This window comes from Moschus berezovskii, chromosome 6, assembly GCF_049115385.1.
Source record: "Moschus berezovskii isolate FMDL1 chromosome 6, NW_MosBer_1.0, whole genome shotgun sequence".
NCBI lineage: Eukaryota > Metazoa > Chordata > Mammalia > Artiodactyla > Moschidae > Moschus > Moschus berezovskii.
In genome coordinates, this window is record NC_142465.1 from 119,055,298 (window position 1) to 119,079,826 (window position 24,529).

A 24,529-nucleotide genomic window follows, 5' to 3' on the forward strand; every position below is an offset into this window, starting at 1 on the left:
CCCGCCCTTTATCCTGTCCACCGGGATGTGAACGGATCCTTGTGGTTCTCTGCTGCATTTACACTAGGGGCAGTGACAGTGCTTCTGCCTCTGTCCAGTGTAGCAACTTTTTATATATATATAATTTTATTCATTTATTTGACTGCTGGGTCTTCACTGCTGCACGGGCTCTTCTCCAGTTGCTGCCAGCAGGGGCTCCTCTTTCGTTGCGCACACAGGCTTCTCATTGCGGTGGCTTCTCTTGTTGCAGAGCCGCGCTGTAGGGTGTGCAGGTTTCAGTAGTTGCGCCCCTGGGCTCAGTGGTCGCAGCTCCCCGGCTCTAAAGCACAGGCTTAATAGTTGTGACACAGGGGCTTCGTTGCTCCGAGGCATGTGGAATCTTCCCAAACCAGGGACTACGTTGGCAGACACATTCTTTACCACTGAGCCACCAGGAAAGCCTCAGTGTGGCAAGATTTACAATGCATTGAATCCCTTCCCACCCGTGAGACAGACATTTATCCATCCATTTAACCAAATATTTACTGCATACCTATTGTGTAGAGGTCAGGAGTGTAGTGGTGAACTACATCACAGTCCTGGACCCCCTGGCTTAAGGCATTGCATGGAAAAGTCATCTGAGCCTAACCCAAGATGAAGGCAGTCAGAAGAGGGAGCGAGGAGAGGTGGGACGGTCCTCCAAGAATTCCAGGCTCTGGACTTGATCCCCAGGGCAGTGGGAACGAGCAGGAGCTCCAAGTGCAGAAGGGCGCATGGTGTGTCAAGGATCACCCTGGTCACCACCTGGAGGGCGGGCTTGTCCAGTGGCCTGGGTGGCCCCAGGCAGGCCAGTCAGGGAGTATCTGTTGTCCTGGGCTGGGGAGGTGACAGTGGAGGTGGAAGGAGCAGACAGGGTCCACAGTTGTTTCCACAAGGGTGTGGAAACCACCAGGTCCTTCCTGGCCTGTCATTCACGCTGGGTCATGCAGGTCTCAGCCTTGGGGGTGATGTACTCTGGGGGAGTCAGAGGTCTCTGACCCCTCGATTCTGAGCTCAGAGTCGGGGGCTTGCTGGGCAGGACTCTGCCTCCCGAGGATGAGGGTGATGTCTGGTGTGCAGTACGTGCTTGGGAAATGTCGGTTGATCTTCCCTGAACAGTGTCTCCTCCCTAGTCCATACACCCCATATGAGGCTCTCCTTGCTCCTGGAGCCACAAAAGATGCTCATTGGTTGCTCAGCCTGGGCTTGGCAAATCATCCCACCTGCGGCATTCAGCAGAAGGAGCCCCAGCCTTGGGGGGGAGTTGAGCCAGACCTCCCCCCTGCCATCACCACCTCCCCCACACTAAGGTGCAGATTCCAGTCTGGATTTCAGGGATGGTCATGTGGACCTACACTGTGTCGAGTTGAATAATGACCAAGACCAGCGGGGGGGGGGGGCGGGCGGTGGCAGCAGGTGCTTTGGCTCTGTCATTGAGGGGGGTATCTCATACAGAGAGCCCGGATAGGGGACCTGGGAGGCCCCCCGACCTCAGTTCATCTTCTGTACAGCATCAGGGGGAGGGGGTCTGAGGGCCCTTCCTTCCCATGCTGAGGCTCTAGGCTCTGCCCCTCCGCTCCCCCAGTGATGCACGTTGGACACATTTACAGGAAGACGTGAGGCCAGGCCTCTGGTGATAAAGGCCTTGCTTCGGGAAAGGCCGTGGGAAAACAGGAGGGCAGCGACACTGTCTTGCCCTGTCTGATGGAGAGGGCAAGGGCCAGGGAGCCCCATGGGCATCCCAGAAGCTGGAGAGATGTTGTGCCATGAGCTCAGGAGGCCTGAGTTAGGTCCAGCTTTGCCGTTTGTTCGTTGTATGGCGTTGGGCAGGTTCTTTCACCTTCTGAGCCTTGGTTTTCTCAACTGGAAAATAGGCTGCAGACCTCGACCTAGTTAGCCTTCATGAGAACCAGGGAGGAGTCTGTGTCCACATGGCAGGGTCTTGAGAAATCTGTCTGGGCGCAGGCTTTAGTGGGGAGGGAAGGCGAGGTAGGGGGCACTTGGTACACCAGCTGCAGCAGGGATCCAGGACCGGGCACGAAGCTGAGCACCGTCGGGGTGTGGCCGCAGGGCCTGTCGCAGGGTGGGCGATTGAGGTCGGATTGTGCAGTCGTGCGTGTTGCTTTCTGGGGGGCACTCGTGACCCTTGGAAGAACAGGGGACCCAGAGCGCGACCCCAGGAGGGCGGACTCAGGCGCTAAAGCCTTTTACTACTAAGGCTGCCGCGGAGTCACGGCCCCGCCCCCAGCTCGTGGCCCCGCCTCTGAACACACCCTCTCGTGAGGCCCCGCCCACAGCCCGAGGCCCCGCCTCTGCACACGCCCTCTCCGGAGGCCACGCCCGCGCCCCGCCCCCGACCCGGCGCCCCGCCCCCTCAGCCCGGCCCCGCCCCCGGGCCCCTTTTGCGCTGGGTCCGCGCGGTATCCGCCGAGCTCCGGGCGCTGCGCGCCGCGGCCGTTCGGAGCAATGATTAACCCGGCGCGGCGGCCGGCGTGGGGCCCGGGGCGGAGGCGCGGGGCCGGGGCGGGCCCCGGGAGGGCCGCCCGGCTTCCTGCTTTCGCCCAAGTTTCCTCGTAGAGGGCGCAGCGCCGGCTGGGGCCCGCGGCGCGGCGTGGCGCAGGGCGCGGCGCGGAGCGCGCGTGGGCGCGGAGCCCGCCGCCAGGGGAGGTCACCATGAGGACTCTCCGCAGGTTGAAGTTCATGAGTTCGCCCAGCCTCAGTGACCTGGGCAAGAGAGAGCCGGCCGCCGCCGCCGCCGCGGACGAGCGGGGCACGCAGCAGCGCCGGGCCTGCGCCAACGCCACCTGGAACAGGTAAGGCCGCGCCCTCCCGGCCGGCCCCCGCGGGTCCCAGAGCCGGGGGGCGGCGGGGGGCCGGGAGCGAGGGACTGTGCCCGGGGGGCAGCTCTGCGCCTCCCAGGGTGCGGAGAACTCGCTCCGCCGGAGTTGTGCGGGCGGGGAGGGAAGTTCAGTGCAACGTGTTTCTAGAACGGAGGGAAGAGACCGTGGGCCCGGGGCTGGTCCCAGGGGCACCCCTACCCCACCCCACAGCTGGTGGATGGCAGGGTGGGCCTGGATCCCGCAAGCCTGCCTTCCTCCGGGGGTCTTCCCACGTCTTCGCCCCCCCGCCCCTGCTCATGGCAACCTGGGAGGTAAATAGAGCAGGAAGTATTTATCCCATTTCGCAGGTGAGCTTCGCGGGCGCAGTCGGTGGGTTGCTCTGCTTCCTGTTTCTGCCTTTAGGTCCCTTCGGTTGGAAGTGGGGGCGGCTGGCTTTCCCTTGAGCGCGGGGGAAGGGCTCCTGCCCTCCCAGCTGTCAGCAGGGCTGCAGCAGCAGCAGCTGCCTGGCATTCCTGAGACGACCCTCCCCCAGCGAGCCCTTCCCAGACAAGCAGGGGCCGTGGGAAGTCCCACCCGCACCCCACCAGCTTTGTTTGAAGAGCGAGGCTGGGGGAATCCGGAAAAAGAGACGATTTGTTTAGTGGGATTTCCCACCGTGTTTGCTCAGGAGCCCTTTTCAAAAAAAGATAATTTCCACTGAAAGGAAAGTGGGAGGGGAGGAGAAGAGAGGGGTGCAGGCTGTCCAGGGGGGCCGTGGGTGTGAGCCGCCCCCCCCCCACCACACACGCCCTGCCAGATGCTCCACCGTCTGTGGCCTAGGCCACCAGGAAACCGACTGTCAGTGTGGACACTCACCTATTCCTGAGCGTGACGGGAAGCACAGGGCTGCCAGCCTGAGACCATCCTTTGTGCCCTTCGCTTCTGTCCTCTACCAAGTTGCGAACAGCTTGAGAGTTAGGGACCAGTCGGCCCCAGTTTCCCCATGGGTCAGCGTTCCTTCTTACAGACTGGTGTGGGATAGGGAGGGAAGGACTCCCCTCGGGGCATCTCCTGGGCCCAGTGACCGCGTGCGGCCCTAAGAGGCAGTTCCTTCACCCTCAGCATTGAGAGAGAAGCAGTCCCCCTCCTCGTCTCTCTGCCCTGATCCAGCCCGAGGAGACAGACAGAGTTAGTTCACATTCCAGGTCTGCCTCTTCCCTGCTTGAGAGAGTCACTGAGCCTCCCTGGTCCTCAATTTCCTTGTCCTTAAAATGCCCACCTCCCAGGCTCTTGTAGAGATTAAAGGTGAAGATCTATATTCAAGCCCTCAGCATGTGTGCAGCACATAATAGGTGTTTGGTAACTCACAACTCAAGCTCATATTCACGCTGGGGACATGTCAGGGTGGGCCTTGTACAGATAGGTTTTTGGGTGGGCCTCTCAGAGGTTCCCAGGTGGCACTGGTGATAAAGAACCCGCCTGGCAGTGCAGGAGACCTAAGAGACATGGGTTCAGTCCCTCAATCAGGAAGATCTCCTGGAGAAGGGAATGGCTACCCACTCCAGTATTCTTGCCTGGAGAGTCCTGCGGGGGGGACTCGTCCGTGGGGTCGCGGAGAGTCCAACGTGACTGGAGCAACTGAGCACACGTGTGTGCTAGAAGTCTGCTGGTTCCTGAGCTCTCACCGACAGCAGCTCCCCTGCAGTGGTCAGTGCTACTCGGGGGTCTCCAGGCAGAGGTGGGGGCACCCTCGGAGCGGCTCTGAGTCTTCTGGAGCTCAGGGGGGTGCCTGTAGGGAGAGGCCACATGGGCCCCCACACTGTTTTTTTTTTTTAACCTAAAGGAACTTTAGGACCTCAGAGCCGTTCTGTGCCCCTCCTTGGCAGACTGTAGGGTGTGGCCCGGCTAGCAGCCAGCTCCCCCCCAGGCTCCTAGCCACCCAGCCTTGGACCCGTTGCAGCTCGGCCTGCCCCGCCACGCTCCTGCGGCTGGGCCCCTGCGTAGCCCCTGGCTCACTCTGCCTGCCACCATCATAACCTGGGGAGGGAGATACAATTACCACCCCTCACCCCCGTTTAGAGGGGAAGAACGAGAGGACCAGGAGGCCTGCCCGTGCTGACACCGCAGAGCACAGCGCCTGCTGTCCTCCCCCTGGCAGAGAGCGCCCTGAGTCAGGGAGGGGCAGGGTCTTCCCCACTGGTGCTCCACGGGTACCACCGGGGGGCCGGGGCCTCTTCTGGTGGCGGCCTGCCTGCCAGCCCACCCCGACTCCTCGCAGTGTTCCCCAGGACAACAGCCTTGGGGCCCAGGGCAGTGCGGGACCTGCCTTGCTGAGCTGTGGATGCCTCATTTTGCGTCCACAGTGAACCCCCTCTTTCTGTATGGCCATGTTAGTTTCCAAGGGCAACTGTAAAAAAATTGGCACAAACTTGGTGGCTCAAAACAACAGAAAGTCCTCTTCCAGTCTGGAGCTCAGGAGTCCAGAATCAGGTGTCCGCAGGGCCTCGCTCCCTCCGGAGGCCAGGGGAGGAAGCGTCCTTCCTGCCTCTTAAAGTTCCCCGTGGCTCCTTGGCCTCCGGCCTCGCCGCTCCATTCTCCGTGTCTGTCTCCACCTGGTCTTGTCCTCTGTGTCCAAACTTCCCTCTCTCTCCTCTTATACAGACCCCAGTCATTGGAGGTAGCGCCCAACCTAAATCCAGACTGGTTTTGTCTCAGAGTCCTTTACTAATTATGTCTGCAAAGGCTCTGTGTACAAATAAGATCTACGGCATTGGGAGGACATGAATTTCTCGGAGACCCACTGCAGTGACCTGGCCCGGTCCTCTGACTTCCCTGGGCCTCTGTTCCCTCATCTGGATGTGGGACAAAACACGGGACACGTGCCCGTGACGGTGGCCTCCACGTGCCCACCTGGCCATTCCTTCCTTTGTTCATCATTCACACTGGCACTGTCCCTGCCCCAGGCATGGAGTCGGGAGTCGACGAAGGGAGGCAGGAGGTAAACAGGGCCTCAGGGAAACCCACGAGGCCCGAGCAGGTGGTGGTCAGTGCTGGGAGGAACATAACCATGGGGAGTGTGAACATTGACCACACACGGCGGGGGGCTGCGCTCCCTTCTCCCGTGGGTGCACAGGAGAGCGCTGGGCGCAGGGCTGGCCCACCGGGCCGCGCTCGCGAACCAGAAACTAGAGCAGAACCGTCAGAAGCTGTTTCCTAAGCCCCTCGGCTGCTTTCTGGGGCGGGCTTCCAGGGCTGGCCCTGCAGAGGACTGGGCGCCTCACCTGTCAGCCCCACCCACAGCCCTTCGTCCCCTCCCCAGGGGCCCAGAGGTGGCATGCTATGTCCCTGTCTGTCCTTATGCTGGCCCCAGTTAGTGCCTTACCTGGTCTGGACCCTTCTGTGTGTGCAGGACCTCGAGCTGCACAAAGGTCATGTCCCTGAGCTTAGGGGCCAGCTGGGGGACAGGCAGAGCCCCCCAAACCCTGGCCCGAGTCCTGCGTTTGGGCCACAGGGTATAGACCACTAGGGAGCCCTACTCCTCACCCGAATGCCTGAGCCAGGCCCCTGCCTGCCTTCTGGCTTTGGGAGCCCATGCAATGCAGGGGCGGGGCCCTCTCACTCCTGCAGACCCGTCTCCAAGGCTGCGATGGTGGTCTTCAGAAAAACTGAGGCCAGAGAAGGAGAGGGCCTTGACCAAGAGCCCCTGCTAACGCTGGGTCTGAACCTTGGTCCAACTTGAAACCACGGCCCAGGGCTCGTGTCCACTGGGGTCAGGCTGGGTGGGAGTTGGTGGTGAGAGCCCAGCGGCTGCAGCCCGCCCTGCTCATCTGTCCATCCCTTGTCCTGGAGGGGTGAGGCGGGGCGGGGCGGGGGAGTGCAGAGCATCCTGTGCCTGGCTCTCCTCCTAAGCCCTGAACGCCATGTCCCTCTGATGGGGGTGCCCACCGCCACCCGGGACTGGGCCCTGTTCCAACCCTGGGCGTGGAAGAGGCTGCCTTCCTTCCCTGCACCAGTCTGCAAGGTGGGACTCCTGCCCCCATCTTGCAGATGAGGACACTGAGGCTCGCAGCTAAGGGGGCCTGTCCAGTTCTAAGTCCAGAGCTCCTGCCACCACTTCATGGGAGTCTCTGGGGGGCCGAAGGAGGCTGGCTGAAGCCTCCAGGGTGACTGGTGTTTAGGAGCGGGAGGGGAGGCCAGTGGGGGCCTGTACTTGGCATCCCCACCACCCCCAGCTACTCAGTCTGGGGCACCAGGCAGTTAAGAAGGTGGAGGGTGCACCTGGCGGAGGCCTGCACTCCTCTCTTGTTTCCTGAGGCTCCAGAGGCAGGTCCGGAGCAGAGCAGGGTCCACGAAGGGGCAGGCCTCCACCTCCAGCCCTCACCTGTGGCCCCAGCCTTTCCAGGAGTCCCTGGAGATGTGTTGTGTGACCTGCCAGGGCTTTGTTGCCTGTTTACTCTCTGCCAGGGTTTCCTGCATGGACAGATGAGTGACAGTGACGTGAGGCCAGGGTCCTGCCCTGCTGGGGTCCCACCTGCCGGCAGCCGCACCCCGGCACCAGCCCACGCCAGGGCAGCCAAGGCAGGTCCCCCCAGAGTCAGCCCTTCCTCCCCCAGCCTGAGCACGGGGATCCTGGCCAGCCCTGAGGGCAGCAGGTCTGGGCCCCATCCTGGGGGCCGTGGAGCCTCACCCAGGGGTCCTGGGCTTCTCTCCTTGCCCTGTGCTCGGGTGACAGGTGCTGAGACTGGTTCCTGCCGTCCTGTCTCCCTAGGTGGGCGGGAGGTCTGGAGAGGGCCTCCCAGCAAGAGGAGGTGATGGGTCGGCCTCCACTGGCCCCTGGCCTCCTTCGGTTTCCACTGGGCCACTGCCCGTGTCCTGGCTGGGCCTGCCCGCCTTGCTCAGGGAGGCCACGGGCTGGGGCTTCACTTCTGTCTGAGGGGAGAAGTCCCACAAGGGCCTTGCCTTTCCACTCCTCTCTCTGCCCCCCACCACTGCCCCATCTCCTCTCCATTCCAGCAAGGCTTTATTCCTGATGCAGCTCAAAACTTTAGAAACACCATGGAACATCAGCTGCAGAGAACTGGAAAGGGGCAGGACCTTGCCTGGCCTCCACCCCCATTTGGAGCAGCCATGTGGAGCGGGAGGACCATAGGCCCGGGCTCCTTTCTGGCCCTGCCAGGCATCAAGTTGTATGACATTGGGTGTGTGCTGGCTTCTCTGAGCCTCACCGTTTCCTTCTGCAGCTTGGGCTGTCATAGTCTCCCCTCGTGCCATGGTTAGAAGGAGATGGAGAAAAACCGGGGCAGATGGTGGAGCCGTGGTGGATGCTTCTAGGGGCTCCCCCTGTCCCCCCAGCCCCACAGTCAATGCTGATGATGCGTGACATGTAGCCCCACAGGGCACTATCTGTTCCCCAGTGTCTCCTACAGCGGCTGTGATTGTATGAGTCCCATTGTATGGATGGGGAAACTGAGGCACGAGTGGTCCGGTCTTGGCAGAGGTGTGCAGCCGGGGAGCCCAGAGCTGGGATGCAAACTGGGACCAGCCGGGGGGCTGGAGGTGGGCAGGGCAGGATCGGGGTCCACAGAGCAGGAGGCCTAGCTGGCTGGGGAACTCAAGGGGGACCCCAGGGCTGGGCAGGGCACTGCTCAAATACGCATAGGCTGGTCTGAGGCCTGGGCTGCGGGGAGCAGGCGATAATCCAGACAGACCTCTCCTCTTGCAAAAGATAGGATCAAATACCCTCCCCACACAGGTGAGAGGGGGACGGTCCTCACTTCATGGTGAGCCTGCAGGAGAGGGATCAGCAAGGATGAAGGCCAGAGGTGGGGCGGGGGCGGTGCAGGCAACCCAGTGGGTGCTGGAGCCCTGAGGGCCTCAGGAAGGCCTCTCCCAAGAGCCAGTCTTCCCATCCAAAGCCACGCGGTTAGGGTGGCCTCTGGGCAGTGGACCAGAGCGGGCTGGGGTTCGTCCAGTACGTTCACTGGAGGAGGAGGAAGGGCTTGGAGAGGCTGCTGAGAACAGCAGGACACGGCCTGGGAGGCTGACGAGGCCTTCCCCCGGGCTGTCCCCTCGGCCTGACAGGCCTGGGCCCCAGGGAGGACTCAGCTAGTCTCCTCTGAGCCTCTGGAGGGGCCAGGCCCCACGGGGCCCCACATGCCAGCACCCCGGGCTCCCGCCGCCGGCAGGACTGGGAGGGACTGACTCCCCGCAGCCCCACCGGGTGCGAGTCCCCGGCTGTTCGGATTTCAGGGTGGCAGCTGCAGTCCGGCTTCCTGCAGCCGTTCAACTTCCCATCAGGCTCTTACTTTTTATAGCCTGTAAATGGGGAACAGCCTGACTGTGTCAGAGCTGTAGGCCGGGTCCACACAGGCCTCCTGACGGAGGCTAGCACGATCCTGGCCGGGACCACACTGAGGCTCGGGCCTGGCCAGGCTTTCATCCTTCCGGCAGCCTGAGGGCAGGCACGCTTGTGACCCCCATATCTCAGGCAGGAAACAAGTGGGAGGGCCTGTGGCCCTGGCCACGTGAATAAGCAGCATTCCAGCAGCAGGCCCCGGGGTGGTCGGGCCTCAGGTCAGGGGATGAGGCACCTGACCTGTCCCTGCACTGCTCAGAGCCGCCTTCACTCAACCCAGGCATGTGAGCCCCGCCCCTGCCCTGCCCCTTCCAGGGTGTGAGCCGGAAGCCTTGCCCACTGCTGGCTCCACAGAAAGTAGGGGCAGCTGTTGGGTGCGCTCGGTGGCCTCCAGGAAACTGGTCCCTCTGAACCTCAGTTTCCTCATCTGCAAAGTGGGTGGCCAGTCCACATTACTAGGAATGGTGGGCCTGGGGAGAGCAGACAAGGGCTCAGGGAGCTTGGTGGCCGCCGCCTGCTCCATGGTATGCACAGCAACAGGTGTCCAGCTGTCCCTCAGCACCAAGAAGCAGTCTATGGTGCTAAGCTTTACAGCAGCAACCGGGTCCTAAGTGGAGGGCGGTGGAGCAACCAGACCTGGTTTTTAGCCTTGGGAGCTTATGGCCGGTGGCAGAAACTAACATGGAAGTAAATGGCAAAGTGCCAGGACGTGAGTCTGCAGGATCTGAGGGAAAGGAGGATGTCAGGAGGGCTTCTTGGAGGCGGTGACCTCTGAGCCAAAGCTCCAGTGTGAATACTTGTCTAGTAGATAGCAGAAGGACCACCGCCCCCAGTAGGAGAAATGGATACAAAGACCCTAAGGTATGGCACCAGTACTCTGTGCCTGGTGGAGAGGAACCATTCCAAACGAGCCTTGAATGCTACATTCAGGCTTCAGGCTGTATCTCCAGGGCCCTGGGTGGAGGCGGGTGCAATAAGGAGGCCGATTGTGTAGTCAGAGGTCGGGGGAGTGTGAAGGAAAGATACGGTGCAACAGAGATCTCGGGGGTAGAGATGGGCAGGGCTTCAGGGCCAGCTGGATCTGGAGGGACGGCCGACTCATGGAAAAGACCCTGATGCTGGGAAAGATTAAAGGCGAAAGGAGAAGGGGGTGGCAGAGGATGAGGTGGCTGGATGGCATCACCAGCTCAATAGACTTGAATCTGAGCAAACTCCGGGAGATGGTAAAGGACAGAGGAGCCTGGCACGCTGCAGTCCATGGGGTCGCAAAGAGTTGGCCACGACTTAAGGACTGAGCAGCATTTACCAGGCTCTCCTCTGAGCCAGGCGAGGGCACACAGTCGCTAACGGCGCAGGGCCTGTGCACTGAGGTTTCGATAGTGGTGGGAACCAGTCGATCCACACGTCACCTGTAAACACCGCGGCACACCGATGGAATGTGAACACTGGGACTGCCTGGGAATGGAAGGAAGGCCGTGTGCAAGGCCCTGTGGCGAGGGCAGCTTCCCCAGCGGGGCCAGGGGCAGGCAACATAGATACCCAGTTCAGGGGGTCAGGGGCCATCTCAAGGGCACCTGGAAGCACAAGGTGGTTATATTTGGGGGTGCAGGAGGCCATCAGAGGGTGTTCCCTAGTTTCTGGCCTGGGTGCAGAGGGTTCAGGGATACAGGAAGGGAGGCAGAGTGTGTTGAAGGTACCCGGGAGCTCCAGGAGAGGTGACCGGTGACAGGCCTGGAGCTCGAGATGGGATCTGAGGCTCTGGGGCGGATGGGGTCCCATGGGGGCTGCCAATCTGTGTGCTCCAGGCCCGCCTTCCCTATGAGAGGCCGTTACCCAGCAGAGTGGGCGGGGCGCCGCAGGAGAGGGAAGGCGAGCTGGGGCTCAGGGCCTCTGGTCGGCAACCCTCCTTTCCCCCTCCAACCACTCCCTGCAGCATCCACAACGGGGTAATCGCCGTCTTCCAGCGCAAAGGGCTGCCCGACCAGGAGCTTTTCAGCCTGAACGAAGGTGTCCGGTGAGTGGCCGTCGGTCCCGTCGTGTGGGCCCGGGTCTGGGAGCGGTGGGAGGGCTATGCCAGGAAGGGGGGACCCCAGGCAAACCCCCTGTCCACCAGCCCCAGGTTCCACCCTTAGAGCTGAGGTGGGCGGTGACCGTTCTGTGACCCTTGACCCCAGCTGTGTCCCATGGCCTTCACACCCCGCTCTCTGGTCCAGGACCGCTTTGCAGGGGAAACGGGGAGGGACTTGGGCAGTGGCTCAAGATGACGCCCACATTCCCAGCTGCCGATGAGCATCGCGAAGGATATTTATTCTGTTAAAAGAGGAAGGACCCACCTGCCTAATGACGGGAGTTTTGTTCCCAGAAAGGCCATTACAGCCCAGTTGAATGCCCCTTATTTCCTGTAAACAGTTGAGAACTGAACTCGGGTGCGGGAGCTGGGACAGACCAGCGTCAAGGGCATCTGGGAAGGCTGAAGCATTAGTTCTACATTGTAGCGGAGGAGGCTGAAGCTCAGAGAGGTCGAGAGACTTGCCCAGGGTCACACAGCTACCTTGTGCAAGGAGGCATTTCCCACCTCCGTGCTCTTTCTCCCTCATGCCCTGGCCGGTGCCACCCTGTCCCTGCACCCTGGGGTGAACAGGCAGCAAACCTCCTCGTCAGCTCGGGGCAGGAGTAAACGAGGGATTGGGACAGGGTCACCCCACCCCCACCCTGAAGGCCTAAGATGGCCCTTCAAAGTGTTAGTCACTCAGTCGTGTCTGACTCTGCAGCCCCATGGGCTGTAGCCCACCAGGCTCCTCTGTCTATGGGATTTCCCAGGCAAGAATACAGGAGTGGGTGGCCATTTCCTTCTCCAGGGGATCGTCCCGACCCAGGGATTGAGCCTGGGTCTCCTTCGTTGCAGGCAGATTATTTACTGTCTGAGGTACCAGGGAAGCCCATATATGTTTGGTTTTTTTAAGATACAATTTATCCTTTTACAGTGTATAGTTGAGTGGTTTTTAGTCCATTCAACAGTTTGTACAACTATCACCACTATTTAATTCCAGGACATTTTCATCACCCCCCACCCTCCACACCCCACCACAAAAAAGCCCAGATCCCTTAACAGTCACTCGCTATCACCCCGCCACCACCACCACCAGCCTCTGGGAGGTGCAGTCCACTTCATCTGCATGGGTTTGCCCGGATGTTTCCCATAAATGGAGTCATAGGATAATGCACGTGGCCTTGGCGTCTGCTTCTTGCCCTCAGCCCAGTGCACCTCCACGCCCAGGGCTCATCTGGGCTGGAGCGGGTATCAGCGCCTCATTTCTTTTTATGGCCGGATCATACCCCATTGTGTGAAAACACGCCCTTTTGTTTCCCCAGTCCCATGTTGACAGACGTTTGGGTGGTTTGCACCTTTCGGCTGTCAGGAGCACCCGTTTAGGAGGCCTCGCGTGGACCTCTGTTCACATTGCTCCAGGGTCTGCACCTAAGGGCGGGGTTCGGGGGTCTACACCTAACCTTTTGAGGAGCTGCCCAGCCATTGTCCGCAGCGGCCGCACCGTCTTGCGTTCCTTCTCACTGAGTGTGGGGGATCGGTTTCCCCAGCTTCTCCCCGACACATGTTACAGCCCAGGGCCTTGATTCTAACAGTGCCGGGGCCGGTCTCGTGGTCTGGGTTGGTTTCCCCGGTGACTGATAATGGTCAGCCTTCCCCTGACCTGACCGATAACGTCTTTCACCGCGTCACTGGCCACTTGTCTATCTTGGAGGAGCATCTGGCCACACCCCCCGGTCTCCAAGCTGCAGGCGGCCCCCCGCCCACCCCCACCCTCCCCAGCACCGTGGGGTCTCTGACTCCTGCCCCCCACCCCCACCCCACAGGCAGCTGCTGAAGACGGAGCTGGGGTCCTTCTTCACGGACTACCTGCAGGTGGGTACACTCTGCTCCCCATCCGGCCTGGGGCTGCCTCCTGAGCTGGCGGGAAAGGACGGGGCGGGAAGGGGGTACCTGCTCCCGGAGGGTGCGTGGCGCGCTGGGCTCGAGGTGTCTACCTGGCCGTGACTCAGTTTCCCCAGCCAGCCAGCTCGGGTTGTTGGGGCGGTTACGCGATCAGGGGCAGGTGAGGACTCAGAGCCCTGCCTGGCACGGGGCTCAAGGTCACTTTTGTGATTGGTTGCCCACCTCTTCCTGGAAGATCAGGGTTGGTCCCCAGAGTCCCAGTGTTATCATCTACAAGCCCTGGGCCATGTCACCCTGAGCTGTGTGGTGACAGTGTTAGCGTGGCACTGGCGTCACCACGGTTGCCCTCTCCCAGGCCTGCAAAGAGAATGAACACACTGCACCCCGGAGCCCCTGAGGTCGCACAGGCAGGAAGGCCGAGGTGGTACAGGCAGGGGTGTCCTCACGCAGGCTCAGGTGCCCAACAGCCCCCCAGGGGAGGGGGTGAGAACCAGCCTGGGGCTCCTCCCCATCCCGTGGGTGTAGGGTTGGTTTTCTAGCTTAACAGCTTTGTTGAGGTGTAAGCTGACAGACTGCACGGCCTGTCCACCAAACAGTGTGCAGTGCAGTGGTGTTCAGCATACTCACAGCTCTTCTCAGCGGGGGACAGACAGCTGTCCCACTGTGTGATCACCCCAAAGGGAGACCCTGTACTCGCACCCACTTCCCCTCTCCCTGCAGCCCCAGGCCACCGCTAGTCTGCTTTCTGTCTGGATTCGCCTGCGTGGGCATTGCATATCGGTGCAGTTGCATAGCCCGGGGCCTCTTAGCCACGGCCTCTCTCACTGAGGACAGCGTTTTTGAGGTTCATCCACGTCGTGCCTGTGTCAGAACCCCGTCCTTTTTTACGGCTGAGTAATGTTCCCTCGTGGGCCGGGACTGTACATCAGCCCTCGGCCCCCAGGTTGTTTCCACTCTCTGGCTGTTCCAACTGTTGCGAAGACCACCTGGTGTCGTTCTGGGGGCTGCCATTTCAGCCTCAGGTGGACGATAGCCACACTCACGCCAGTCCTTTGGTCACAGAGCCCCTCTTGCCTGAAAGACCCTCCTTCCACTTGGGGTTCAGGGGCAGCTACCTGCCCATCCGCTCAGCCTGGAGCAGGAGACCCCAGCCTGGCCCATCTTTGGGGGGCAGGTTGGGGGTTCCTTACCCCCTTCCGTCTCAGGACAACCTGTTTGGGTCAGTCGTCCATATCCACTAGGGGAGCTACCCCAGCTCTGGGGCAGGCGGGCTGTGGTTCGTCAGTGAGCCCCTCCCCATCGGGGCCTCAGCTGCCTGCTAGGAAGTGTTGGGGGCCCTGGGTCCCCCAACTCCAGGGCGGCGATGGCATCTCCCCCCTGTGCCTTGCAGAACCAGCTGCTGACGAAAGGCATGGTGATCCTGCGAGACAAGATCCGCTTCTATGAGGGTGAGTGTGGCGGCCTCGGGGCCAGGAGCAGGTGCCGGCTGCTTGAGGGTGTGGCCCCTGGGCACCCTGGCTTCACCTGGGCTCCACCTGGGGCTCTGGGGAGGTTGGGTAGCCCTCCCGGGCGAGGAGGCTCAGAGGGGCAGGAGCGATGCCTCAAGGGCAGCGGGGCCAAGATCTGATCTTGGGAAGGGACCTTGATGGGGCCCCGTGGGAAGGGACCCTGAAGGGCCAAGGGATGTCGGGGAGAAGGCCTCTGCTTCACTTCACTGCCTACGAGGCTCTCTGGCCTCCATGAACCCCATCCCAGCAGCCTGGGAGAACCCCCATCAGGATCTTTGAGGACCAGAGGGATGTGGTCTAGACCCGGGACACAGCAGAGCAGGGAACCCCTGGCCAGAGGAGCAGCTGACCTGGGCTCCCAGCCGAGGTTTGGGGCCCCGTGAGGCCTATGGGTCACTGTACCCATTTCATATCTGGGGACAGGGCAGCAGTGGCCCTCAATTCATCCATAACCACAGTGCATGTAAGAGGTGGAGGTGGGATTGGAACCCCGGGCATCCAGGTCCAGAGCATATCCCTTTGCCTTTCTAGGGACCGGGCCAGGAGTCACAGCTGGCCTCTCCGCCCACGGCGGCCCTCAGCGAGGAGAGGGAGGCTCCTGACTGGGCCCAGAGCTCTGGAAGGACAGGCCAGGTCCCAGAAACCTTGGGCTCCCCATGTTTGTGGGCTGGAGGGTGATAAATGCAATGTGTTCGCCTCCTGGTAGGGGTGACTTGGCGTAGAGATAAATCGAGTTATGCAGAGAACCCAGCTCAGGCTGATTATGTGCTGTTGCGGGCCTGCTGTGTGCCCCGCCCCGTGCGGCACATGCCCCTCTGTGCCAAACCCGAGCCTCACACAAGCTCCCCAGTGCTGGACTCATCCCAGCAGCTTCCATCGCCCAACTGCTGGATCTCCTGACAGACCCGTGCAGAAGGTTCCATTGTTGTAGCCACTGAACGCTGGGGACACTGAGGCACAGGGGGGCTGAGTCACTCGCCCAGGCTACCTGGCCCCTCCCTGGCAGCCCAGTGCCCAAATCTACACGCCTCTCTGATGCTCCAGGTTCCCCCTCGCATCCTCACTGACCCTGGAAAGCAAGGGCCTTAGCCCATTTCACAGAGATGGAGACTGAGGCCTGGGGCACTCAGCATTAACTCAGAGCTGTGTCCTCTGTTCCTTCTGCACCAGCTCTGCATCTGTCGGGTGGAAGCAGGAGTCTGAGAAGGGCCGTGAGAACCACAGACATGGGGACAGGAGGCACAGGCCATTGGGGATCTGGGCGGGCTTCCTGGAGAAGGTGGCACCTGAGCAGGCGTGAGGATTTGCTGGCAGAGGGGGCCTCCCACGCCCCTCTCCTGACTCAGCACATTCCAGCAGTGCCTGCCCTCCCACCAGCTCCGGCCCAAGGGAGGTGGGCCCTTTGGAGAAGAGGTGCTTTGTGCAGCTTGGTGGAGTCTTGCCCATGCTGGCCGTGGCCGCCAGGCCACCCAGCAGGGAGCACTAACCCCATCCAACCTCCCCTGGCCTTGGGGACCGGCACGGAGCCCCAGGCTGGGAGCCAGAGGGCCCGGCCTCCACTCCCCAGCCAGCCACAGACACATCGTTTCCCTCTGTCCCCACCTCAGTGCTGGGGGTCAGACGGGCTCCATCAGTGCACTCACTACAGGTCAGGCCCCGGGGGGCCTCTGGGGAGCTGAAGGTAGACCTGTGCCCTGCCTGGCAGGGACTCACAGCCCAGCTGGGCACACAGACGTGGAGTAGACGGCGACAGTCCAGTGTGATCGGTGTCAGCAGGAAGGGAGGCCCTGGGGAAGGGAGGGTTGGCTCCATCTGGCAGTCAGGGAGGTCCGCATGGAGTCAGACCTTGAAACGTGGTCTTTTCAGGAGGACATGTGGCCTCCTTCAGCCCGTGCAGTGGGGATGGGGGCCAACCACCCCAAGAGGCAGCCTTGGGAGCCCTTCCCACCCCACAGCCTTCTACGCAGTTTAAGTCCCAAAGGCTTCTCCCTTGGCCAGCATGTCCTCAGCCCACGCCTCTGCTGGGAGGCAGGCGGCCCCAGGACCTCGCCACCTGCCCACTCCAGCCTCCGGTGAGGCCTTGAACGTTGCTCCTGAGCAGACGGATTCCTGGAAATGTGGGAAGCCCTGAGAGGCCTTGAAATGGCAGTCTCCCTCCAGGGAACACATTCAAGGTGATAGTTCGAAGGACTCAACTGCAGCTGGGGTCATTTCTCAGCAGGCAGACACTCAGGGTCTCTGAGGGGGACGCGAGGGTCTTGCGTAGGCTCCAGGCCTTGGACTTGCCCTTGTCCTGCAGGAATCCTGGCCTGTTAGAGGTCAGGCCACCCACCTCCACTGCAGTGACCCTCACGCGCTCACCTCTGAGCCCCTGCAGTGGCTTTTCTAGCTGCCCTGGGGTCACTGCTGTCTCCGGGGTCTCACTGCCTCAGGCTGAGGCCTGAGCGGAGGTCAGCCCGGCCCCTCTCTGTCTCCGGGGCCTGCACGATCAAACCAAAGGAAGGCAAACAGGCTGACCAAACCCCCATCCCAGAACCGGCTCAAGGGCTGTCCAACCTCTGCAGTCCAGGTCCTGCTGGGTTGGCTGCGAACCACAGGCCCACCGGTCAGCATCAGGCTAACAGCGGGCGCCTGCTACATGGCGGCGCTCAGCCTACTGAGCGTGGACATGCGGATCACGCCCATTTCTCAGGACCACACTGAGGCTTGGGCTGATGGGGCCCCCCAGGGCCGGGCTTTAACGCCACGTGCCTGCCTCACAGCTGACAACCCCAGCGCCCCCCACCCCCAGTCCCCAGGCGGCAGAGAGCCCAGCCAAGAGACGGGGCCGAGCCTCCTGACCCCTGGTCTGCGTGCGGCTCCACCCGGGCCCGCGCTCCGTTTTACAAGATCTCCTTTTCCTCTGCGTTTCCGCCAGACGCCGGCCTGGCATGCGCCCAGAGCCGCCCCACTGCCGCCCGGGAACTGAGCCGCCTTTCTTCTCGCCGGCAACGGCAGGGACCTCAAGGGACCTTTGTGTGCAAGCAAGCTCCTCGGGGGGTGGGCACCCACTGTCCTGGGCTCCATGCAGCCCACCGTGGGGCCCCCGGGGAAGACCAGGAACTGGCCACCAGGCGGACGGGTCATATGCAGAGGCCCCCTCCTCCCCACGGTCACCCTCCCCGCGCCAGGCTGCGCTCTCGGAGCCTGGCACCTCCACAGACCGGGGGACTTTACAGGTGGGGTGGGGACCCCCAGAACGCAGGGAAAGGGAACCAAAAAGGCAAGGGCCCTTCACCAACCTGGTTCCCAGGGAAACCTCCAGGAGCCGGGCGTGGGTGGTGTGGTCTGGGAGGCTGGCCAACTTGCAGTCTGCGGCCCTGGCCACTCGGCTCTCAGGGACACCAACCCACCGCACCCATGTGTCCCCAGCCGACAGCAGGTCTGGCTTCCCGCTGGGGGTCCCGGCCAGCAGCAGAGGCCTCAGCGACACACCCCAGCGGCCTGCTCGTCAAGCTGGCAACCTTCACCCCGGCTCTCTGCTCGTTCCAGGCAGAAGGGCTAAGGGTTCAGCACTTGGCATTTCCTCGGGATGCCCAGAGCCAGCATAGGGGCACATCAGAATGTCCCTCCCTGAGGGCCTGGCCACCCTGTGGCTGGCGTCGCTCCTTCCCGTTGTACCAACGCCTGCTTCCCACACGTCTGCTTCTATGGTTTCTGTGCCGAGGGTGTCAGCGCACCAGGCAAAGCCCTCCTAAATCAGCCTCGCTAGCACCTCCTCCAGGAAGCCCTCCCTGCCTGACTCCGTCCTACCTGGGACAGGTTTCAGCTGTTGAGGGGCGTCATCCTGGCTCCCCAGGCTCCACCCCAGGCAGCCCCAGCTGGTGGGGACACAGGCCCTGGAGGGAGAGACCCTCTCCAAAGCCCAGCTCTTCATCTGCCTGGTGGGGTCGCTCCCCACCCATTACCGCTCCCAGCCAGGATCGCTGCTGTCTGTCAGCGTGGTGGGACTCGGGCAGTTTGGGGCTCAGCTGAGTCCCTGGTGCCAGGCCTGGTACTGTGTAGTTGCACTGTGAGTGTCTGTTGCGGGAGACAGAGACAGACAGGGTGTCGGGGGGCAGTGGATGAGACCAGGGTGTGAGTGGAGCACTGGGGGGCTTGTGTGTGGTGGAGACAGGAACACACACACATGCCCACACCCTGTCTGCCCCAGGCCCTGCTTCGTCTGGTTTCCTTCCATCAGCTCTGGGGTAGGAGTATTAACAGGCCCTGCTTTGTCTGGTTTCCTTCCATCAGCTCTGGGCTAGGAGTATTAACAGCCCCCCCACCTGCACCGTACAGTTTGCAAATTTTAGTTCCCCAACCAGGGATCAATGCCCAGGGCCACAGGGCAGCCCACCCACCCCAAGCCCCATTGTTTTTGTGGGGAAACGGAGGCACCAGGAGGAGAAGCAGGGGGTCCCGGCTCCATCACCCCGGCGGGTGGTGGGGGGAACTCCAGAGCCCCGCGTCAGCTCCGGGGACCGCAACCTCCCTGGGTGCGAGGCGATGATGCGTGACCCGGGAAGTCAGGAAGTGCCTGCTGGCGCCCTCGGGGTGGTAGTGACGGCCCCTGTGCCCACAGGACAGAAGCTACTGGACTCGCTGGCGGAGACCTGGGACTTCTTCTTCAGCGACGTGCTGCCCACCCTGCAGGCGGTCTTCTACCCGGTGCAGGTGAGCGGCCCGGACCCGGGGGTGGGCGCGCCTCCGCTCCCACCCGTCTGGGCCTGCGCACGCCGCCCGCTCCCCAGGACCCCAGGAAGCCCTGAGCGATGCTTGGTAGCCCACACGCAGGAGGGTCTCTGCGTGTGATGGCCAGCCCTCCCTCTCCCGAGGAAGCCGCGTGGGCCCTCTCTCCTCTGAACAAGGGTCGTCTGGGGAGGAGGGCAGGGTGGCTGGGGCCTGGGGTCAGCGGGTCCGTCCCGGTGGCCGGGGGTCTCGGTGACAGCGGCGGCCGCGTGTCCTCAGGGCAAGGAGCCGTCGGTGCGCCAGCTGGCCCTGCTGCACTTCCGGAACACCGTCACCCTGGGCGTGAAGCTGGAGGACGCGCTGGCCCGGGCCCACGCCCGCGTGCCCCCCGCCGTCGTACAGATGCTGCTGGTGCTGCAGGTGGGCGGGGCCCCGGGCGCAGACCTGGTTCTTGTCCATGTGAGACCCACCAAGCGGGGACCCTCAGGAAGAACCTGGGAGGGAGAGGAAGCTTCCGGGGCAGAGGAGGAGGCCGGCCTGGGACCCCGCGGGGAGCCGAGCTGTGTGGACGGAGTGTCCCCTGGAGGCAGCGGGGCTGGGCCTCAACATCTCAACATACCCGCATCCAGCCGTGGGGCTGGGGATCACCGCCTCCCACTCCCCACAGCAATTACAGACCTTCCTGTTGGACTTTTCTGCAAACCTCCGCACCCCGTGGTGAGCACAGCACCCTACAGTGGTGAGCATGGCACCCTACAGTGAGCTGGCTTACCTCGCTGTCACAGCTCGGGGGCAGGGAGCACCATCAGCCACACCACCTGACAGACTCACAGGGAAAAGAAGAGTCCTTGCTTGCCCGATGCAGACAGGTTCCAAACCCAATTCACTGTCCTGAACCCACACATGGACGTGTGTGTCCTCCTAAATTAGGGTCTATGAGGTTGGTCACAGGGGAGGCCCAGGGCAGCTGGTTGAAGATTGCAGAGCAAGGAAGGGGCTGATGAACCTGGAGGGCTGAAGGGTCCAGGGGCTGCTCTCGGTGGGAACTGGTGGTCGTCCTGGCAGTGAAGCAGGGTGCCAGGCCTGCAGTCGGGATTTCAGGATATTTTAGGTCCAACCTGGCAGGCTTTCTGTTGATAGGTGGGGCTGTTGATCCAATTTTCTGTTGAAGGCGGGAGAAGGGGACAACAGAGGATGAGATGGTTGGATGGCATCACTGACTCAATGGACATGAGTTTGAGCAAGCTCCGGGAGTTAGTGATGGATCGGGAGGCCTGGCGTGCTGCAGTCTGGGAGAGTTGCAAAGAGTCAGACTCGACTGAGTGACTGAACTGAACTGAACTGGCTGGGTTGCCCCAGGGGGGGAGGGGCAGGGAGCAGCTGGAGGGACTTTGCCTCTCTCAGCCTGTCTTCTCACCTGTGTGATGGAGTAGGACCACCTTCCTGGGGGCAAGTTCAAGGATGATGGGAAGAAACCGGTGCCGAGTCCTCCATGGTGCTTGCTCTTGGGGCCAGGAAGTAACAATGCTGGGATTTCCAGCCAAGGAATAAGGCGTCACCTTGATCCTAGGCTTCCCTAGTGGCTCAGTTGGTAAAGAATCTGCTTGCAATGCAGGAGACCCAGGTTCAATCCCTGGGTTGGGAAGATCCCCTGGAGAAGGAAATGGCAACCCACTCCCGTATTTGTGCCTGGAGAATCCCATGGACAGAGGAGCCTGGCGGGCTGCAGTCCACGGGGTGGTGAAGAGTCAGACACGACTGAGCACACATCACTCTGGGGCCTGTAGTAAGATGTTCCTTCTTTCATTTCTTTGTTTTGTTTGTTGGTGGGGATTTTTTTGTTTGTGTTGGTTTGGTTTTGGGCATGCAGAACCTTAGTTCCCCAACCAAGGACTGAACCCACGCCTCTTGCCTTGAAAGCAGAGTCTTGGCCACCAGACCCCCGGGAAGTCTTCCCCTCTCTCATTTCTGGTATTCGTCGTTTTTGTCTTCTGCTCTCCAGTAGCTTGGCTGGAGGCCTGTGCGTTTGCTGGTTTTCTCTGTTTTCCATTTCAACGCCTTCTGCTCGCTCTCCTGCTTACCTCGCATTGAGTTTGTGCTTCTGTTTCTAGTCTCCTGAGGTGGAAACTTAGACAACTGATTTTAGACTTTTTAAATTTTCTAAAATTCAGTACTTTAAATTTCCCCCTAAGTGCTGCTTTTGAGGCAGCCTATAAATTTGGATGTTACATTTTCATTTAATTCAAAATATTTAAGAATAGGTCTTGAGATTTCTTCTTTGACCCGTGTGTTATTTAGAAGTGAGTTGTTTAATCTCCATGTATTTGGAGATTATCAGTTATTCCGTTTCTGGTTTAGGTCTTCTGTGGTCTGAGAGTAGACATTGATTCCTGTCCTTACAAATGTGTCGAGGTGTGTTTTATGGCCCAGAACATGGTCTGTTTTAGAGAATGTCCCATGTGAGCTTAAGAAGAATGTGGATTCTGCTGTTGGACGAAGTTGCCCATAGATGTCGATTATATCAGTTGATTGACGGTGTTGCTTAGTCCGTCTGAGTCCTTCCTGGTTTTCTCTGCTGGATCTGTTTCTGAGACGAGTGCTGGAGTCTCTGGCTGTAATGGATTTCTCTGTTTCTCCTTGCAGCCCCATCACTCTTGGCCTCCGTAGTTTCCTGCTCTGTTGTTAGGTGTGTACACATTAGGGATTGTTGTATCAACTTGGAGAATCAACCTCTTCATTGTTAGCTAATGATCTTCTTTATTCCTGCCAAATTTCTTTGGTCTGAAGTCGGTCCTGTCTGAAATTGACATGGCTTCTCCTGCCGTGGTCAGTGAGCTGTGATCTGTTACCACGTATAATCTCCTGCATTCCCTTGCTTCTCGTCTGCGTGTGTCTTTATCCTTTAAGTGGCTTTCTTGTAGGCAGCATAGAGCTGGGTTCTGTTCCTGTTTTGAACCATCATTTAACATTAACCTGGGTGTGTCTTGTTTCTTAACTGCTGGCAGTCCTTTGAGAAGGATCCATTCATTCGGAAACATCCTTCGTTCAGCAGCGCTCACTAAATCCTGCTGTGTGCCCAGCCCTCCGCCGGGACTCACAGCTGGGTGGGCAAGACCAGGGCTGTCCCGTGGGCAGCCTCATTCCTCAGGTCTTGGTTCCAGTGAAATGGGAGCAAGTGGAGCGCCCTTCAAAGCTCCGAGTGAGGCGAAGTGTTGGGAGGAGCTGGACAGGACCTGGCAGCGTGGGAGGGGGGTGGGTGGTGTTATCAGATGGCCGGGGCTTGACCACCCAGCTCGGATGCGGACCCGGACCTGGGCCCAGCCCCTGGGGGCAGCCCTGACTGCCCAGAGCCTCTGGGAAGCCAGATCACAGAAGGGGACACACAGCTGTCCGGTGGGGGTTCAGGGTACCTGGCCTGATTTGGCCTCAGAGCCTTTTCCGTGGATATCGCAGCCTCCCAGCCATGCCAGCTGCTGTGTGCAGCGGGCCCCCATGAGGGTGTTGAAGCAGGAAGCGGCTTAGAGGTTCCATCCAACTGGAGAGATGCCTGGAAAGGGAGGGTGCAGTGGCCCCTGCCATGGGGGCCAGGACCGGAGAGAGGGGGTAGATCGGGCCATTCGTGGTGGCCTCTGAGCTGCACGCAGCTGGCTGGGAGGCAGGGGACAGGCTGACCAGTGACCTTCCTGCCCCCTCCCTCTCACAGGGGGTGCACGAGTCCCGGGGCGTGACGAAGGACTACCTGCGCCTGGAGACGCTGATCCAGAAGGTGGTGTCGCCCTACTTGGGCACCTACGGCCTCTACTCTGGCGAGGGGACCTTCACACACTCCTGCATCCTGGGTAGGGGTCGCCTGGGCCTGGGGTGGAGGGCGGGGTGGCCCCTGGCCCCATCCACACCTCTGCCTGGGAACCCCGGCCTCCGGTGAAAGTCCACACCGAACCAGAGGTGCAGACGCAGCAGGTCTGCCCCGAGTACCCACCAGCTGCGTGGCATGCAGGTCACTGGGCACGCAGGGTGGGTCACCTGGGGTTCCCTCCTTGAAGGGCTGCCCTGGTAGGCAGACAACGTTAGTGGTGTCGCCGTGGCTCCTCTGAGAGCCCCCCAGAGGCCCCTGCATCCCCCACAGAAGTCACGTCCATGCTCAGTCCTGGGGTCTGGGTTTTGCAAGGACCCAGCACGTGCAATGGCCCAGAGCCCAAGAAATCCAAGCTTATTTGGGGGCCCCCGGGGGTTGTGGAGGGATTATGGGGTGGGCGTCCTGGGGCTGCCACGCCCCCTTGGTTCAATCAGCAGTGTCAGCTGAGCACCTGCTGGGTGCCAGCTTCTGCTCTTGGTCCTGGGGATCGGGGGGACCACACCCCACTGTCAAGGGTTCTTGCCACCAGGGGAGGCAGACAAGTGAGTAAACCATCCCCAGGTGAGTGCTCAAGGTGACCCCTGCCAGGTGACATGGAGTGATCCACGCCATGGGCAAGGAGCTCAGGGAAGGCCAGGCGGGGGGCTCAAGGGCAGGGAGGACCCAGGCCTGGGACGAGGTAGGTGAAGAGGACCCGGGGGCCAGCCATACATTGTAGGTCCAGAGGGCCCATCCACCTGCAGGTCTGAAACCTGCCCAGCGGCATGCCTCCGCTCAGGTGGGCCCCAGCAGCTGGAGGAAAGCTTTGAGCCTCCCCAGCTTGTGCGGCCCTGGACCCTGAGTCCCCTGCCAGACCAGGAGGGAGCCTGTCTCCCGTGGTCCAGGAATGGCCCCTGGGCCGCTGGCCACGCTCAGCCCTGCCACCTGGTGGTCGCTGCGTGGAACCGCAGGTCCTGAGCTGGGGAGCCTGAGCCCCGCCCCCATGGCCGTCCTCTCCCCGGGGCTAAGAATAAACCCCGGCCCTGCCCTCATCCTCTGCCCCATTTCAGCGTTTGCCGCTGCCTGAGCTGTGGCCCCCAAAAGGGGTTTCTAGTCCACACACACACAGTAGGACCGCAGCTCTGAGGGTAGGAGCTCTGTCCGCCTAGGTAGGTGCTGGCGTGTAGCAAGTGCTTGGGCCTGGTGACTTCCCGCGGGTGGGGACGAGGAGGCCCGTGCACCAGGTGTGCAAGCGGGCGATTCCGTCGAGCCCCGCCCCGTCCAGGCTGAGGGGTCCGGTCCCAGGAGAGGAGGGACCCCACCCCCCGGGAT

The 24,529-nt window shown here is 61.3% G+C and overlaps 1 protein-coding gene across 5 annotated transcripts in view; it reads left to right on the forward strand.

The window, feature by feature from the left end:
- PRR5 (proline rich 5) overlaps positions 1-24,529 on the forward strand; it is a 48,859-nt gene that overhangs the window by 23,249 nt on the left and 1,081 nt on the right. For 2 of the 5 annotated variants that reach the window (XM_088837558.1, XM_088837559.1), the window contains exons 2-9: positions 2,709-2,831; positions 11,126-11,206; positions 13,066-13,114; positions 14,535-14,592; positions 19,261-19,347; positions 19,642-19,782; positions 20,978-21,148; positions 23,066-23,201. In XM_088837558.1, the coding sequence (XP_088693684.1) occupies positions 2,719-2,831; positions 11,126-11,206; positions 13,066-13,114; positions 14,535-14,592; positions 19,261-19,347; positions 19,642-19,782; positions 20,978-21,148; positions 23,066-23,201 (836 nt within the window). In that variant the 5' untranslated portion in view covers positions 2,709-2,718. Of the gene's footprint in view, positions 1-2,403; positions 2,832-11,125; positions 11,207-13,065; positions 13,115-14,534; positions 14,593-19,255; positions 19,348-19,641; positions 19,783-20,977; positions 21,149-23,065; positions 23,202-24,529 lie in introns of those variants that run through there. The other 3 variants (XM_055395039.2, XM_055395041.2, XM_055395040.2) reach the window with 3 other exon arrangements.